Below are 19,953 nucleotides of genomic sequence, written 5' to 3' on the forward strand. Positions count from 1 at the left end.
TTTAATAAATAATTTTTAATGCTAATTTGTTTCTTACTATTTCCAATACTACTCGCCACAAAACAGAGTCGTCAAATTTTTCGCCGTAATTCGCCGTAACAACTTTCATAACGTCAACATTTTACATTTTGCGTTGTGAGTGCTGCTCTTATTTTTGTAGTGTTTTTACCTTTAGAAAAAATCGCTAAATTCTATTAAAAATTATTGCAATAACTATTATATGTATTTAAAATAAATATTAATATAAAATATAATTGTTCATAAGTTATTCTACATGTTAATAAACTGTATGTGAAAAATGCTAAACAAAAACGGTAAAAGAAAAAGTAAAAAAAATTTGCCAGCGACGACAGTAAATAAAAGAAAACAACTTTTGTTGGTGGCGAGAAGAAAATAGTTAAAGTAGCACCTGATACCTTTAATAATTGTGAAAGGGTTATTGATATAGTGCGTGCAAAATGCGAAATAAAAAATTAAAGTGCTTTTAATATATAAATATAAAATAAAAAATATGATTAAAAATGTAATATATTATAATTAATGTGTTGCTAAGAAAATGTTTACGAAAAAATCGCATGCCGATATAAAAAAGTCCACCGCAAAATTGCAGGACTACAAAAAGGATTCCTCATCGCGTCTAAGACATTTGCGCACTATTTTAGGTAAATTTTTTTTTTTTTAAATAATAAAATATATCAAAAATAACTGTAATTAAATATATTTCTTAAGCCGTGTGTTTGTATGTATGTATGTATGTCATTGCGGTGCTCAAGATAGAAAAAGCAGTAGGTGTAAGTGCTATACTTCGGTCGCTTATGTGTAACAAACAAGAAATATAAAAGAAAAAAAAATATATGAATCTGGTCAAATCAATGACAACAACTTTAGCCCACAAGCTGAATTTTCAATTCCCCAAACAGCAAAGTCATGTTACCAATACTAAACATTGCCAATTGATAAACCAATTTACAATATAGTATATTGTATATGTACTAGCAATTTTATGGACATTAGCTTTTACTCTTTGCACCACTACAACCGCCGCCGTCATGTCATCACATCATTATTCTATTTCCTGCTATATTTGTTTTTGTGAATTTTGGTATTGCTTTTCATGCCGCACAGTAGTGCCTGCTCGGTGCTAGCTGCTGTGCACTTCCAGTACTTCCAAGTTTAAACAATTTCATACGCTATTCGCACTCACTCACATAAACTCTTTAATAAAATCTACAAAAGTACAACACATGAAAAATAAAAAATTCTCAAATAAAATAAAATTATGCAAATTATTTATGTACAATTGGAAATCAAGTGTAAATAAACAAAAAAAAAGCACATTAATTTGAACCAAAAAAAAAGCACATCAAAATATATAGAAAATATGGAATATAGTGTACAGAAGGCTGGGTACGGAGAAATGTGTGGGGAAAAAATTTACAATGGCATTGCTTTTTATCATTGCCTCGGCGGCGTTAACTGGAAACATCATTAGCGCTTATACAATATTTAATAGCTTGCTAAAATGTTATTTAGTTCTGCTCTTCAGTGCCCCTTTACATGCGTCTACACCACGCTACCGTTGAAGCAATTATCATTCTTATACTCGTATATATACATCATATATCACATACATTCATTCCTGATTAACACTTTTTGCCGTGCTTTCGTATTCTCGCTAAACATTGCCGTGCTTTAGCTCAAGTTTAACGCCAATTCTTTTTGTTTTTTTTTTTTTTGGCTCATATCGTAGTACAAACTCGCTAACTCGCTGAACCAGATGTTCTGCTATTCTTGGCTAACTGAGGTTGTAAGCATAGTTCTTCAAATACTACACAGAAACAGTATCGCATTCTAGTAATAAAATATACTTAGGTCTTTTGAAGCACTAATGAGGTGCTTCTTAAGTAATTGTATTACTTAACTCGTCCGCTATTGCTATTAGTCATGTCATACACCTAAAAATGTCATTACTTACTTTCTTCTGCTTTGGGAACCTGTTTTAAAAGAAATCTCTTTGAACTTAGCTTATTTGGAAATATATTGCCGCAAAAACACTTCTGAATCATCCGCATTTGTATTTGCACCCTACCATCTGCATTTTGAATTGAATATATTGATCTTATTGGTGTTTTGTTCGTGGTTAAATTCCTTGTACCATAGTATACTGTTTACAGCCTACTATAGTCTACAAGGAATCACTCCTCTCCCATTTTTTTTACCTGTAAAAATGATTATTATGTGTACGAAAAGTAGTAGATGAGTATAAAGTTTAATAATTATATAAAAATATAGTTTAGATATTTTTATAAAATATAAATCTGTATAAAAATGAATATTGTCTCTCTGTCTGTACTCGATGGATTCAAAAACCATACATCAAACCACCGTGAAAATTTGGGAAATTATTAGGTATATCCCCGGGAAGGTTTTTGCAAATTTTTATCAAGTGTTCAGAGAAAAACTAGGCAAGAAAGAGATCGAGTTCACACTGCTCTTGCTCGATCATTAGAAACGAGTGAGCAGAGGCAAGCAAGGCAAGAAAGAGATTAAAAAACGAGTGAGTGATACAAAGTTCGACGGGTCAGCTAGTAAATTATAAAATGAGAGAAAAATTAAATATTCTTGATCTTCTTTGCTTGATGAAACGTGATTTAGTTTCTATAGCAATTTTACTTAATAATAGTCCACTGTAACAATAGAGTTATTGAAATATGATAATGATTTAATCAGGTGATTTTATAGAAGTATAGTTTGTATGAAAAGTAATTAATAACCTAATTTAGGTTAGGTTGGTGCGGTAGCCTTGTGCCCAAAGCCCACTCAAGTTCAAATAATTTCTCGTTGTGGCAGCCGTAGATTAGAGTAGATTAGAAAGTCACAACTCTTTCATGCAATCGAAAGTTAACTAAATTGATAAGTCTTTTAAGTTAACCAAGTCCCTAATTTTGCAGGACAACAGGTTTATCAGGTCGGTGGGAAAAGTGACTAAGAATTTCAAATTCTCTCCTTGTTATTAATAAACCATGAAAGATTAGATAAATTTCCTGCCTATCCGCAAGGCTACAACCACCGACAAAAATCATTATGGAGTAGATCAAGTGTCAGAGCATATATTCCTAGTAAACAGTGACATGTGAGCACCGATGAATTAATGCTGAGTAGGTTAGTTGAAGCTGTTAACTGGTACGTTTTTTGTACAGTTTGAACCAGTTCGAACTTGAAGTGTGACAGAAGGGTATATCTCCTCAAGTTTGGTTAGCTATGCTCAGATATTTTTGTTTGATTTCAGCTTGGCCGTTGCAAAAGAATAATCTAATAAAAGTTTTATAACTACGTTATTTTTATACATTAGATTATATGTATACTAAACCCTGAGAAAACTTTGGTGCAGCCTTTTATTTAAGTCATTGAAAAATCTCATAATTGTTATGTATTTAATATTATCGAAATCTTCAAAGTAAGTAAGTCTATGTACAGTAATATTTTAATTTGTACAAAGTACTGTTATGATTTTGTTGGGATCACACTTCAATCTTTTGAAAAAATATAAAAACCTGCTAGGGTTTATGTTAGGTAACGTTAGAGAGGCGGCCTTGTACCCAAAGCCTATTTGAGCTCACATTGGAGCTCACGATCATACCACGGAGCAGTGTTATTCATACATATACCAGAAGTATTCCTGAAAGGACCGTAGTGGTAAGCGTACGAATAACGCTAAAAGGCGTTGCTGTGGTTTATTCTTGCACACATATCTGGCTTATTGAGTATAGTATCAAATTATAGTCAATTCAAAATACAACGTTCTCTTATTAAATTTGTAGGTTGTAAAGTTGTGCGAAATCCAGTGAACGTCTACTCCCTTACTACTTAGTACTTTCCACAGGGACTTTGCCAGCTCTTCACGGATTACATCTATAATTAAGTTTCTTGGTTTTTCTTCGCTGAGTAGAATAAGCCACATTTAGCGTTAATTATTTCAATCGCAAATAAATAATCAAAATATATATAATTTTTCAATGTAGTCGACCGAACGATATAACGATTTTAATGTCTATAGTATTGTGTATATATTGTGTGGATTTCTCCTACTTTGCTGACGCAAAAGACTTCGTTTCTATAATCATTTGGAATTTGGTTTTTCCATTTCACCGCTAGAATTCAACTCCTAATTCTTCACGCATTTTTGTTTTAATTTTTTTTTTCACTTATTTTGCAAAATTTTTATCTAATCAAATTTTATTTGAATAAATTTTGCTGCTCAAAGGAAAGTATACACTTGTACATACGACCAAGTTTTTATACTTTCTGTTAGTTATAATGAAAATAATATATTCTTTACGTTAAATTTAGGTCAGTAAGTAATTAAGTTGAGTAGGATTATAAATTATTTATTATTGTGTATATTTTTAATTGAAGTCTTTAAATTTAATATGCTAATAGAGCTTAAATATTATTTATTATTACTTAATTTTGATTTAAATTATTGAAAGAGTTTTAAAATACGGCATTTATATTGATAATATATATTTAAATGTATTTTATATAATAGATGTGTATAATAAATAGATTATCTATATCTGGATAAATTTACATCCAGATATAGAGTCAACTTCAATAAGATCGAAGAAAATTCCAAACATCATTCCAGAATGATAATAATAAAATACACAATAAATATATTTTTATTAAAAAGTTTGTGTATAGAATATAATTGAATGATTATATTATTTATTTTAATACACATACCTTTTACAAAGATAATGTGCTAATATTATTTTATTACACGATTACTTCTGATACGATTAATGAAGATAAACCAATGTCATTGGTTTAAATTACCTAGTGTACCACTATGTATAAAGTTATTGAGTGGACGTGCTAATCTTAACTAATAAGAGTTAATAAGGGTTATGTCAGGTTTTCTAAATTTTTTTTTACATTAATCTTAACCCTACCATCCAGGTGTACACTGCATACAAATTTTTATCTTATCAAATTTTTTATGAGTACATATTACTACCTAATTTGAAATACTTTGCGTTTGTTATAATGAAAATAATATAATGTCAATACATAATTGGAATTATTATTATTATTATTTTTTAATAGTTTCTCTGTTATTGAGACACTTCTATAGCATAGTAATTCTACACTGCTTCAAATAATACGATAATTGATGGCTTAAATACAAATTTTAATTCTAACGATCAAAGAAAAACATATAAACATGATATAATATATAGGTGAAACTAGAAGATAGTGGTGCCAGATTTGCATTTTTTTATCTAGGTATTATAAATACATTTTTTCAATAACATTTATTTTTTATTTACTTAATTAGTAGTCCCTAACAAATAGTCGCGGTTTTCAACCTAACACATAATACTTATTTTATGATCTTTTAGATTTTTCTAGTCAACATAATGTTTACCTTTCTTCGAAAACTTAGTATTCAAGGACTAAAAATGTAGGTTCCAAATATAACTCTTATCATGTATGCTTACAACTTTTAAAAGAATTATCGCTCTAGCAAGTAATAATATAACCCATGCTTTCTCAGAAATGAGGAAACTATCCGGAAGCAAGGTACAACAATAACAGAAAATGATTCAAATTATGCAGATTTTAGATATGAGATATAAAAACAAGATAGTATTTACTTCTATAGTTTGAGTCATGTTACAATCTAAAATCATGATTCATTTGCTCACCTTTTCATTGATGCCATTTACAATTTTTTGAAATTCTATAATTTGGATCTATGACTGGTTCCTTATATTTAAATTTTATACTTATGTACATACTGACATTTTTTATTTGTTAAGATTTTATTAGTAAGTTCATGTTTTAATATCTATCTCCACTGCAGCTAATATAATAGAGGTAAACTAAAACTAAACTAAAATGGTGAACAAATTGACTAGACAAACCTGATAACAAATATTTGGAGATCTTAGTCCACATAAATTTAATCTGGGATTAAAATCATTCGAATTGAATGGGTATCATTCAAATTTACCAGGTTCAACCCTTGATACTTGCACTCTCAAAGAACTATTTACGTATAATTAAATATATAAATTAATTCCAAGACCATTGATGATGGGTATTTGGCAATATTCGAAATAGCTATATGGTCAGCCAAAAATTCAATTAATTAAAAATAATAATAATTATAAAATTAAAATAAAATCAGTGTATAATAGATAACATATAGTCAGAATAATTTCAAGGAATGATTTAAATAATTCAAATATGAATAAATATAATATTTATCAAATCTCATGAAATCAAATAAATTTAAATGACTTCCATTTCATAACTACTGGCACATAGGAAGAAGACTATTTTGGTTAGAGTTTGTTAGAGTTTACACCACATAAATCTAATAAATAATTTATAGAGGCATGATTCGGATTTCTTCGGGGCCACTATTTGACAAATTAATTTTGATAAATTTTAATATTTTTAGTAACTTTTTTTACACATCAAATGTCGATTTCACTAAGTTATATCAAGATATTTGGCTTTGGTATTGTAATAAAACACATCTGGTGCGTCAAGTTGTTGTTGATCGTTGTTTATATACTCAATATAAAAATAACCTGTACTTGTTGCCGTCAGATGATTTTCTATTACTGTAATCAATGTAAAATTTTACTAAGTCAAGGCCTTATATCTTAGGAACGTAGCTATATCATAAGCTATAGCTTAGAATGGTAGAAAATTTGCACAGCATATTAAAAATCCGTTGTCAAATTATGACATCAAGAAATCGGTAAATCTCTTCCGAAAAAATAATACGAGTGACTGAAAATCTTGGCAAAGGTTGTATTGTTGTTGATAAGGGTTGTTCTCGAGAATCATAGGGTATCAGCCTTTAATTCTCAAAGTTTGAGGTAGGGCTGCTACCTTCGACGAATATTTATTGGCTATGCGGCCTCCAAACTTGCCCCATTCACCGCTTTAGCTGCAGTCATTTCCTACTACAGCAAGATGTTGGCATGGTTATACCACCATGTACTCAGTCGTCAGAGCCGAGTAAAAGGTAGATGGTTGATAATAAAGCCGAAGATGCTGCTTGAGACGCATCCGACTCCTTACACTGACAAAAGTTATTGCACCAAAATTCTATTATGAATTTGGTTCGATATGACTATGAGTAACTATAAGAATATCGCGTTCGATATTCATTCTCTGTTCAGAATATTTTAAAACAAATATTATTTAATAGAATTTGTATGAAATGAACTCGTCCAAAATTACAAATATATAAAATTATGTTTTATTAATTGTGGCAAATAATTTTATATATTTTCTTAAGTCAACCTTTGTTATAAATAATTTTCTTAAATATTTGTTAAGTATGTTTATTTTTTCACACTTCTGACCAAATATTATTCTGTTTTATTTCAGATAACGTCGATCATGAAGATGCAAAATCATTGTTTGAAACAAATTACAGTCACGTTTATTTCATACTCTACGATACTTTCATACAAGCGGAGGCTAACCTGAAGCAAAAAGGTAAATACTTCAAAACAACATTTCGGCTTAAGGTTAATCGGATTATAATTATTTAAGTTGTGAATATAATGTATAAATATAGATATTGATAAATAAAATGGATCATAGTTGAGTATTTGTAATTTTATACTTATATGTTGGAATTTAAATGCCATGTGTAAGATGTATGAATAATCCCTACATATAATGAATTACGCACAGAATTAAAAATATAAACAAAAGGAATTAGTAGCTACTTAAAGTATCTTTGATAACAGTTTGGTGGTTGGGAATCATTAATCACTTCTCTAAATAATGTGAGTCAGATTTTATATATGATAAAAAACTATTTTTGTCCTCATTTTTTTATAATTTTTATATAGTTTTATTATCTTAAAAAGTATTCTAGAAAAGGAATTTCATACCCAACATGTGTCATTTTTCTCCAAAGGTCTATAAGGGACCTATATGATAGTATAGTGCAGTTTGAACTTTTGTACATAGAACCGTATAGATTACTAATTGATTACTAACACATGGCAAAGCGTTCTTCCATTTTCTATTTATTTATGTATTCAATATGTTTTAATTAGAGGTTGTAGAAATTCTATTCCCAGTGAAATAGAATATTGCGACCATAAAAAATCTGTTGCATAAACTAAGATGGATATAAAAATTGCTATTGATGAACCGTAAAAAAACATTTGGTTTAAAACCCCGGACTCCATTCTGTTTAATGAAAACCAAAAGGATGTAAGAAATAATCACTTGTTTCAGACAGATAAATTAAGGTGCATGTTTCACCATATTTCACAGAATCTGTAGGTGCTACCGACATTTAATCCGCTCTTTAAAAGTTTATTATTAATAGGTGCGTGCCCAATTAAAGTAACCAATGATTTGTGTTTAGATATGATTAAACTAAAATGATACGAAGATTTTAATTGTTAACTCCATTTATCTGTTTTGATTGCATAAAACCTTTAACATTGGTCCATGACTTCGAAAACAATTCACATTGAATATAAATGGATATAAATTATTTGGATTAAGTTTTTTGTTGCAATTCCTCATTAATGCAATGTCAAGCCAATCGATTACGCTTAGAACTTCCACAACTAAATGGACAAGAATACATATAGGCCTTTTTTTATAAAGTCTTTTTTTCTGCTGACAATAATGGTATGCCCTATTTGCACGGACTAAAAATAATCCCCTGCAAGACTGTTTTTACTCCGAAACTTTATCGGAAATACTTTAATATAGGATCCTTGTGTTGGTTATTCATTAATGATTTTCTTCGTTAACCTGCCTGGTTTATTTGTTTACCTATCTTCGAAAATATTAATTTAGATGTGACATCTAATTTTTTCTATTGAAGTATAATCATAACAAAGCGGTACAGTTTTGTTCAGATAGTATCATATTCGTTGTGACATTTTCGACGTTTATTTCGCAGACTATTGCTTTAAGTGATGTTATTTCGGGGTTTCATCTAGTGTATCTGAAGATGGTGTGTTCAGTATTATCTTCGTGTGCATTTCCGTATATCTATTTCGGATTATTTACTTTATTATTGGGAAAGATATATTTTTGAAATATTCATGATTAGAAAAGAATTAGTTAGGTAATACTTTACTACACCAGTTTTCCTAACTGCACATTTCGCTACGTCTGTGAATGTATTAACATAAGATGGTAAGGAAGAGAAAGGTAAGAAAAGAAAGGAATAAGTAAGATTTTTGTTATATTATTATTATTATATTATATTAGATTATATTATATTATATCATATTTGTCTGTTAATTATAAAAACAGTTATTTATATTAATGTATATCTAATCAATGAATATAATAGATTTTGGAAGCAGTTACAATATTGAATTAACATGCGATCGCAATTACTTTTAGGCGAAATTAATGATCCATTTTGTTTATCATTACACCAGTTATATTAATTATTAGTATATTAACGATCTAATTTCTTAAAAAATTAATCAATTTATTTTATTTTCTTCCTTCTCCTATGTCGTGTACGACTAAAAAAAAACACACGCACACTTTCAAAAAATTATAACAAATTCCAAAAAAAAACATAAAAATTATTTTAAATTTCAAAAATAAATTCTTTTATTGTTTCTGTTTCTTAAATTGAAATGAAAATGGCAGAACTTCCGTTTCATATTGGTAAGTTTGTGGTTGATTTCTATGGAACTGTCTCACATTTACTGCAAAATTATTACATACATCTATTCTTTTAAGTTTGCTTCATTTTAGTCACATTAGAAAATTATATACATACATACTTATATATATTTAGCAGGCATGTTCTCAATTCCGATTCCGAAAGAAATTACGAAAATGGAATTGATTTGTGTTCTCGAAAACGAAAAACGATAAAGTTAATCGGTTTTAAAAGTTTTATTTTCTTTGCTTGTGGAATGAAAAGTAATTCACAAATTTTATTATTAAATTTTATTATTAAATGCATGTTTATTAATTGTTGATTATATTTATTTTCATTCTCTGATGTATTAACTGATATATAGCACCACTCTCTACCTCACTTATAGAAACTCAGTATTCATAAATAGCGATAATTTACTTCTCTTTCTTTTTTTTTGTATAAATTACGGTCAACATGTAATTTTTTTTTAATGGTGAGGAGGTGGAATGCTTTATGCACCGTCAAACCAACCCTCGCCAGGATGGTGTATCAGACTCCTACTTTGTAGTTTATAAAGTAAAACGCGCTCTCTTCTTCTGCGGGATTTCTTCCCCCGAGACCGCTTTCGCATCACTTCAGAGAGGATTCCTTATAAGCTGGTCATCCATGCCACATCCATGTCCCACTCCTAATTCGAATTGGAATGTCATCATATTGCTCTTCGTTTTAGATTAGTTTGCGTCCAGATCTTTCTTCGTTTACCTTAGCACATTGCCGATGAACATGTAATACTATGTTTACACTTGTACTTATCCAACCAGTTTAGCATATTTTTGTATGGATTTTGTAAGAAGAATGGCACATGTTGCTACATAGTTGCTGAGTTATAAGTACAATAATCTAAATATAGCATAAGTCATATGCGAAAGGAGATGGTTCATCAAATAAAATTATTTTTATTTAAAAGATTAATGCACAGAACTATTAAACAAAACGATATAATATTTTATTTCGAAATCGAAAATAGCGATTCAACAATAGGATCTAGTAAGTAAAGAGTGAAGTACAGCCGTCAATTGAATTTTTGGGGTAATCTTCGGGTGGTTTAAATGTGAAAGTGCACACAAATTGTATACAAAATAAATTTTAATATTTTCTTATTTAGGCGATTTAGTTCTCTAAACCAGTTTTGTGTAAAAAATTTATTAATTACTAAATTATAAACAATTTACTTCCATTTAAATATTTGTAATGCATTATAATTGCATTAATCTCCCCCTATAACGCGGTAGATTGGTTCCGCGTTATACGGGTATTAATGTATACCCCGTATACACACGTGCAAAGGTACATGAAGCTAATTATGAACTGTACAAATCACCGCGTTATATGGGGGAATGCCCGTGTTATATATAATCTGTGTAATATTTATTGCTTCAGCAATTTTTCACATTTTTATTTTTGGGCGCATTCAATAACTCCGACTATTTTTTTTCAAACAATAAATGTATGTTAAACATAGTTATAATTACAGCTAAAAGCTATAGGATAGTTTTGAAATCATTTGAAACAGTTGTTTTCGGAAATTATAACCCAAGTCATTGCATTCGGAATTCAGAATACCAAAGCAAAATTGTGATCGGTTGACTTTTTCTAACGCGGCGAAATTGAGAACATGTCCTATATATATGTACATATTCATTTCCAGTTCAGGAAGTGCCAAACTTCCTTAATTACTTGTTTTATACTTTTTTATAGTATATCCGACCAACTCTTTAGATATTGTAATTTATTATATTCAAATTTGCATGTCTTTCTTCCTATGCGCGTATTACAAACAACTTTCCACTCCCATATAATTTTTTTAGAAACTCTTTGCTATTTATATATATCTATTATATTTATATTTATCCCATATATATTATACTTCATTTTGAAATCTTCATTTTGAATTTTTTTTGCCATTCTTCAGCTTCATAGAGAAAACTTGTGCATCTCATATAATAACGCCATCAATATTATTCTACTCAGAAACCGGATTTTAAAATTTTAATAATATTTCTGCATTTTTAATTTAGTACACAAAGCACATCGTGAGGAGTTGGATGGTACACTATGGCTACTCGAAAAAATACTTTGCTTACTGCCAGAACTGCTAGGGCGACGTTGGCAATGTCACTCACTCAGTCGTATTATGGCGAAATTGCTCCATTTAGGAAATTCGCCGAAGTTGCGACGAGAAGGTGTTCGGTAAGTTTTGAAAATAAAATTTAAACTAAAAAAAATTATTTATTAATATTGCCCTCGTATAATTTTCAGTTACTTCTTACTATGGTACCAAGCGCTCGGTGACAACTCGCCCATGTACGTGCATAATATGTACGCAGATCTTATACCAGGCTTGATTGTACCGCAAAAAGGTGTTAGTATTGGTCTTGATGCAGAATTTAATACCTCGGATTTTTTAAATCATCCAAACATGAAAGTAGAAGGTGGTACGACATCCGTATTTCATGATGCATTCTCTCATCCAGTGCAGAATTCAGAATTATTTGCTTTACTACCACCCTCTTCGAGTGAGAAGACTGCACCACCTGATCCAAGAGATGGTTTGGAGATTTTATTGAATAGTATGGTACAAACCGCAGCTTGCTTACGTTGGCGAGATAGTCGCGCAAATAAAGACCATAAAGCTTTCGCTTTTTTAATGCAACGATTTAAGGAAGTCTTTCTGCCTGTTTTCTGCCCAAATTTTGATTTTACCATGTCTATCTATGATCCACGTTTAGAACTGCCGAATATGCGTACAATTAATAAGAAAGAAGAAGTAATGTCCTCTTGTGTGGTTGTGCTAATTAATTGGATTTCTCGTTTTACCCACGAGCGCTTATTAAATCATCGTTTGGATAATGTACATATGGAAGATGTCGATCATACACGCTTACTCTCCTACCAACAAGGATTAATTGTACGGGATGTACTATACGCTTCACGTGATAACATAAATTTCATACATGAAGTGTATCGACAAGCATTTTTGTTAAACTTTACTTCAAAGCCACAGATTGATGCTATACGCACTGCAATAGCTGTTTATCGTGATTGGATGACGGGTGCTACACCACCAACATTTTTATTAGATCCTGACGATAATTCTAGCGGCGCAGCTGGTAATTCACCAAACGGCGCTGTACAACATCCAAGTAGTTCTGCTGGAAACACACCACGCAGTCAACGTTTACGCACACCATCTTATGTAGGTGCAATAACCAAAGAGAATCTCGTAGTACGCGCTGGCATGCAAAATGTATTGCAAGTATTTGTAACGAATGCTGCTAATGTCTTTCTAGTTAACACTAGTAGTTTAAATATATACTTTCCAACGAAATCTCGTGATCATCGCTCCACACCTTTACATGAGCAGACAGAGGTGTGTAAAAAGGTACTAAACGTTTATCGAACCATGGTTATGAATACCCATATGGAACCTAAAACATGGGAACAACTTCTTTTAGTACTATTACAAGTGACATCAATTGTGCTACATCAGAATCCTAGTGGAAATAAAAGTACTAGTTTGGGTGGTATATTGGGTCAAGCTATTTTTCAAACCCTTATTGTTACCTGGATACGTGGGCATACAAATGTACCAGTAAATGTACAGTTATGGGAAAAATTTTTGACTGTACTAACTTCGCTTACGTATCGGGATGAATTAATAATTGAATGGGATAAAACGATACAGACTCTAACACGAGTATTCTCACGTTACGTTTACGCATTGAACTTGCAGGATTTGCCTTTAGATCGGTTAGCTGAAAGTAAAGGAAAACGTAGGCGTATTGGTAGCGTTTGGCATCAAACAAACTCATCAAATCTTGGTATTGTTGGAGATAAAAATAGCAAAGATCCTTTATTACGTGCGCAGGATTCTTGTAGCAATCGGTCTGATGAAGCAGCACAAAGCGGAGGTTCTAATATACAACAAAACGCATCTAATGCAACTGGAAATTCAATACCATCGCAAAATTCTATACCTGTACGGAACTTGAACGGTATACCACTTACACCGATGTTAAGTCGCAGTTATAGTGAAGGTAGTTTAGCATCAGCTGCTCGTAATTCTCGTATGCGAAAACGTCATAAAATAACTTCACAAAAATCAGTACCAGCCCCAGTTCTTCCAACAAGTGTGGAACATTCTTTAAATGCACTTTTAGCTCAACAACCAATTACAGACGTAAGCGGCAGTACGGAAACATTGAATTCTCAAAAGTTACATACAATATCACTGACGCAAGCAGATATGCGTAGAGCAATGTCTTTAGATTCTTTAGCAAATGTAGAACGACAACGTCGTAAGCAACGTCCAAGACGTTCATCTAACACTGGTGATGACGATATTGATGGTGATGATAATATTAGTGGAGGAGATTCACGGAGTCCTTCACCAACTGCAAGTAGTGGTATCGAAGGTAGCTCTATTAAGGATGCTCAAATGCAGATAGATGTGTTGGCAGTCGACACTGGAAGTTTAGAAGACGGTAATTCAGGCAGTTTTGCTGGATCGGAACGTCGATCCATAATATTAGGTGGAACTGCTACAGGTTGGTTACCAGATTCTACAGCTATTATGTGGAAGCGTATGCTGGGTGCTTTGGGAGATGTAAATCGCATACCCAAAACAGATCTTCATGCGCAGGTTTTTAAACACTTACTCGACATGACTATAAATCTAATAAAAATCAAACAAAACCAAGGTATTTCAACAGACAATCAAAGTACACCGCCACCTCCTACACTTGTACCGCCAATTGGTATAGTAGCACCTTGGTGCTATGGCGCTTTAGAACTGAATAATTCCTTTAAAAAAGGTAAACTATGGGCGCTACAAATTCTTTGTACATTATGCGTGAATGGTTCAGTTGCGGGCATGAATCAGTTACCTATTTTTTATAATGCCCTTCATAAATTGTTGACTGGAGAAGATCGTGATTTAATCTATGCAATTCTAAAGCATGTTGAAGGGCCAAGGTTTTTAAGTTTGCTGTTGCCCGGGCATACCTTATTGTTATTGGATATTGTGCATGCATCTGCAATATTACTAACCTCATTAGAAGCTAATAGATATACACCGCGTGCTGAAGTGTCTGCATTACTAGGCTCTCTATTATGTTACCCAGTAACACTTATACCTAAACCAGTGCTACAACCCTCCCCACAACTGTTTGAGTTGATGGAATGTCCTGATTTGCAAGATCATATTTTAAATATTGTATTGCGTTGCGCGCGACGAGAGCCATCAGCTAAAGCACGCTGTATAGCGCTTTCTCAGTTAGGCCAATGGATTTTATTAAAACTACTGCATCCTATATCGAATAATGGTCATGGACGTGATGGAAGTATATTTCAGCAAGCGATTCCACATCCCAAAAATACACACCTACACCCAGCAACTATGCAATTTAATTCGCGAATACGTGAAGCCGTTCAGGTACTGTTACAAGCACTACAGTTTAAACACCGCACGATTGCTATTGTCGCCGTGGATGCCTTAAAGCTCTGTGCTGAGCGCGGCAAAGAATTTGCTGCCATTGAACGCATGCCGCAAATCATTTTGACAGCAATTTGCAAAGCTCTGGAAATACAAAATGTAACAAACCCCAAGGATTCCGACAAAGTAGTATTAACATCTTTAATGCATTGCCTAGGCGAGTATTGCATGGCGTTTCCACCAGCGTTAATGTTGGCACCTTTAAATGAAAAAGGTGATACACTTATATTAATGGTGCTGCGTGTCTTATTGCAAATTGCTTCAGGCACACCTCGTCATGAACGTGTTAAGCTTACAGCAGATGATGATTTTGATATGCAAATTTCTAACGATGATTTGCAAATAGATGGCAAATTACCTGAAGCTAACTACCAGACTTCTGAAACTATACAAGCATGTATAAGCGCTATTAAATTATGTGCTAAAGCTGTAACAATGCATTTGGTAACACATTTGGGACACTTTCCTATGGGCATCGGTGCCTCTCGCTTAAGTTCAATGGTTGAAGAACAGGATGACGTCAATGCCGGTAGTCTAAATGTAGGCACCATTGAGCGTCGAGACTCAGTTGAACTACCTTCCGTTTTACACGCACAGAACCTGCAACTTTTTATGTTGAATCGTGGTTTAGTGGCTAGTTTCATTGAACTTCCTGCATTAAAATTGCCAGGTGGTGGTGTAACTGCTGGTTTAGTTACTGCTGAAAAACAAGTACGTGTATTATTGCGCGATTTAAATGGCAAAGCTTGTTGGGATGCGTCAATTCTTTATAGTGAGCCACGTAAGGATACAAAAACGCTTACAAATACAGTACCACTTTTAAAAGATAAGTATGATAGCGGCTTTCGCGGATTTGGTCATGTTATGCAGAGACATATGGCTCAACCAATGGACTCATTGGCATCTTCAATGTTGGGATTAGATATGATGCCACATCGTCATACACTAAGGCACCGCCCTGCTGGCGAGTTACCATTAGCAAAAGATATGGCGCCTGATTTGGATCAATTAAATGATGTAAGTAAACTGTAAATATATTTTCTAAAAACTAAATTAATAACAAACTTTTATTATATTACAGCTTCTGGCTTATATTGGTCATACCAGTTCGGAATGTTTGGCCTATCCAACTACACAGCTAAATGCACCAGGTCCCAGTCCATTAGGTAGCAATTTAGAAGCACAAACAATTTCAACAATACTTAACCAACGTGTCATCGAACAAGAGTTTGTCACGAAACAGAATCAACAGGAATTGCAGTCAAATTCTATGAATGCTATGCATAGTTTTGCTACACATTATGATCAACGTTCGGTAAATTCAGCAGAGCATGCCTCGCATACATCAATCGATTCATATAACACCTCAAATAGCTTATCACACCGCGGTGAAATTCCTTTTCAGTATTGTCGTTTATTGTTCTCTCACTTGGGCCTAGCTGGTTGGGAGCGACGTTCACGCACGCACTTACTACAGCGAACGGATAAATTATTGCGTGAATTACGTAATGTAGACTTACAAAAATGTCGTGAAACGCACAAAGTAGCTGTCATCTATGTAGCTTCGGGTCAGGAGGATAAGAATAGCATTTTGCGTAATGCAAGTGGCAGTAGCATGTATGAAATGTTTGTTTCTGCTCTGGGTTGGGAAATTGATTTAGAATCACATAATGGTTTTCTCGGAGGATTACCTCGTCAAGGTTGTGGTGTTTCTGCACCTTACTATGCAACACCTTTCTTAGAAGTAATTTATCATGTAGCTACCCGTATGCCTACAGATTCGCCAGAAGCAATATTACTCAAAACACGACACTTGGGAAACGATGAAGTACACATTGTGTGGAGCGAACATTATCGTGATTATAGACGTGATATCTTACCAACAGAGTTTTGTGATGTACTTATTGTTGTATATCCGTTAAAAAATGGCCTATTTCGTGTAACAGTGAATCGTAAACCAGAAGTACCATGGTTCGGACCATTGGCTAATGAAAGTGTAGTAAGTGGCGCCTGCCTAGCTACTTTAATACGGGCAACAGCTGTAAATGCAAGTCGCGCAAAACGTGCAGCATTACCGCTTTATCAACAATAGTAAGTTTATAGAACGAATCGAAAAATATTACTAATTTATAAAAGTTATAAATCTAAGAAGTTTTGTAACTTAATAGTTCTGTACGAACGAATATTATTCAAACGGTTACTGAAACAAAGGGCTACTGAAACAAAAAGACTAATAGATCAAGTCTTGAGACCAACGATTATAGTTATGTTGGCATCAATTCTGAGTGTGTCTGAAGTTTTTTCGTTTCTACGTAATCTACATTTAGACTAAATTTTGATTATTATTGCATATATTATCAAAAAATGGAATATATATATTTTGGCCCTGTACTCTTTTCAATATCAAAAGTTTCTATTAATAGTAAATAAGATATCATAAGAAATGTATATAATTCAAAATATAATCAATGAATATATTAAAATGTATATTATTATTATTTGGAAAATTTTCATTTTAGTTATGAAGAACGTAATCGTTCTTTGGATAGTGTTTCATCGCGGTATAAAGAGAGTACTACTTTTGAAGATTTTGTGAGTCGTATATATAATCCCATTCCGATAAACTCTTCATATGCTAACTTACGTGACACAGGGGCTACAGCACCTTTAGCAGCTGCACTAATAGATCATCATCGTTCTTCAGTTAAAGGTAAATATAAAAAAAAATGTATCTATTTCATTATAAAGAATAAATTTCTAATTCATGTATTTTTTTTTTTTTAAATTTATTAAAGGCTGGGTACAAGCATCGATTGATACCAATTTGAAAGAAATTCCGCTTGGCATTGCACCATCTGCATCTGCAACAACAACAGCTGCTATGGAGGCAAATTCAAATTCGCCACGTGGTACACGTAAATTGGGCTCCACTTTTAAAAGTGCACCAAAAAAGACGTCAGTGCATTCAACCGGCACACCACCAGAAAGTCCAACTCTCCCGTTACGTAAATTTAAATAATATTTAATATTTTCCAGTTAAATATTAAAATAATTGAAGCAGCTCCTAAGCCCTCATACTTTTTGATCTTTGAGGCTTAAAATGCAAAACATAATTTTGGAACTCTCAACGAAACTCATTCCTGTAAATGTTATAAATTCTTGCTGATCTTAAGAAAATGTTAAAAATGCGCATTTAACTAAACTTACGAAATATTGTACAAACGAATTTGTTTATAGATACGATAACGTTGGTTTTAATTTCGAAAAAAATTGCAACGAAGGACTTTAGCTGAAAGTATTTTTTTACGTCAGACAAGCGCATTTGTACGCATTTTATTTATAAATTTTTTACGTATAACGAAAAAGTATTTATTTATTTTTGTAATTTTTTATGTGCTTTTATGAATAATTCTAATTATTTTAAATTATTTCCCAATTTAGATATATCTATTTATTATACTGTATTACATATATTATAAATATTAAATTTTATGAATTTGTTTATTTAATGTGCAAATTTTATTCTTTACTGTAATTTATTAATTTAATTCATATATATATTTAAATAATGTTTATATGCATGAAAAAATCTGTGTCCAATATTTTTGAAATTTATTATATGTAATTATATTGTTAATTTTTATGGCTATTATTTAATACAAAAAATTATAATGTTTTTTTGGTTGTTCACTACTTAAAAAGTATTTTCTTATTTATATAAATAACATTTTAAGTGGTTGACCTTTATATACATATATTTGTTGTTTTTACTATTTTATTTATTTACTAATTTTTATAATTATTGTTTATATTTTCGTATGTGTACTAAAAACGCATTAAAATAGTATATAGTGGCTTTAAGTTAACAAAAAAACAACGTTTCAAAAATTAAAATATTTTAAAAATATTAAAAGCATTATTCAAATTTAAAAAAAATATCAGTTGTAAAATATTAAAAAAAATATAGTATTAAAGTATTCAAAATATGAGATCGTTAAGTATTACATTTTTTTATAATAAGAATGCTTAAAACAATCGCTTTTACATTATATAAAGATATGTTAAAATATACAATATAAAATTATTTAACACGAATAATTAATTATATTAGGAAAAGCAACTAATTTTAAAATTTATATTCAAAAGAGAAATAACAAAATTATTATTTAAAAATTATTTTTAATATTTTTCTATTAAAAATTGTTAGTATAAATTAAATAATTAAAATATATATAATTTTAAAACAACAACAAAATCGCTCAGTTTAATTTAGTATATGCAATAATATAATTATACTTATACCAATTATGTGTATCTCTTATAGATGCATAAATAAAGAAAAATTTAATAAAGATCAAAAGTAAATAATATATTATTCTATAATTATTATAATTAAAATATATATTTATTTATAGTTATTATAACTAAAAAAAATTATATTCATTTTTAATAATAATAATTACAATTCATATTTATTTATAATAACTATATTCAAGAATAAATTTATTTATAATAATTGTGACTATAATATATATTTATTTATAATACATAATTATAATTATAAGTGCAATATATATTTATTTTAAATAATTATAACTAAAATATATATTTATTTATAATAATTATAGTTAAAAAATATAATTATTTATTACAATTAAAGAAGTGTAATAAAATTTTTAAATATTATTATTAATATTTATTCTACAACTTATACGAAATTTTAATA

General features: G+C 31.1%; 2 protein-coding genes across 3 annotated transcripts in view; one reads left to right on the forward strand and one right to left on the reverse strand.

Annotated features, from left to right (window-relative positions):
- The window catches only part of LOC119685396 (CD2-associated protein-like), a 188,862-nt gene that overhangs the window by 57,182 nt on the left and 111,727 nt on the right, over positions 1-19,953 (reverse strand). The gene's annotated exons all lie outside the window — the stretch shown is intronic.
- On the forward strand, positions 216-18,581 carry LOC119685394 (probable Rho GTPase-activating protein CG5521). 2 transcript variants are annotated; one of them, XM_038099658.1, is made up of 8 exons: positions 216-662; positions 7,417-7,527; positions 9,676-9,693; positions 11,752-11,923; positions 11,993-16,244; positions 16,309-17,318; positions 17,747-17,937; positions 18,023-18,581. In XM_038099658.1, the coding sequence occupies exons 1-8, from the start codon at positions 557-559 to the stop codon at positions 18,244-18,246; spliced, it is 6,084 nt and encodes a 2,027-aa protein (XP_037955586.1). In that variant the 5' UTR covers positions 216-556; the 3' UTR covers positions 18,247-18,581. The 2 variants fall into 2 exon arrangements, with proteins under 2 accessions (XP_037955586.1, XP_037955587.1); XM_038099659.1 differs by lacking the exon at positions 9,676-9,693.

This window comes from Teleopsis dalmanni, chromosome 2 (assembly GCF_002237135.1).
Source record: "Teleopsis dalmanni isolate 2A chromosome 2, ASM223713v2, whole genome shotgun sequence".
NCBI lineage: Eukaryota > Metazoa > Arthropoda > Insecta > Diptera > Diopsidae > Teleopsis > Teleopsis dalmanni.

Coding starts and splice junctions, on each gene's coding strand:
- LOC119685394 (XM_038099658.1), top strand. CDS start 557: ATGTTTACGAAAAAATCGCATGCCGATATAAAAAAGTCCACCGCAAAA. Junction 663..7,416: donor ACATTTGCGCACTATTTTAG/GTAAATTTTTTT, acceptor GTTTTATTTCAG/ATAACGTCGATCATGAAGAT. Junction 17,319..17,746: donor TTACCGCTTTATCAACAATA/GTAAGTTTATAG, acceptor TTTTCATTTTAG/TTATGAAGAACGTAATCGTT.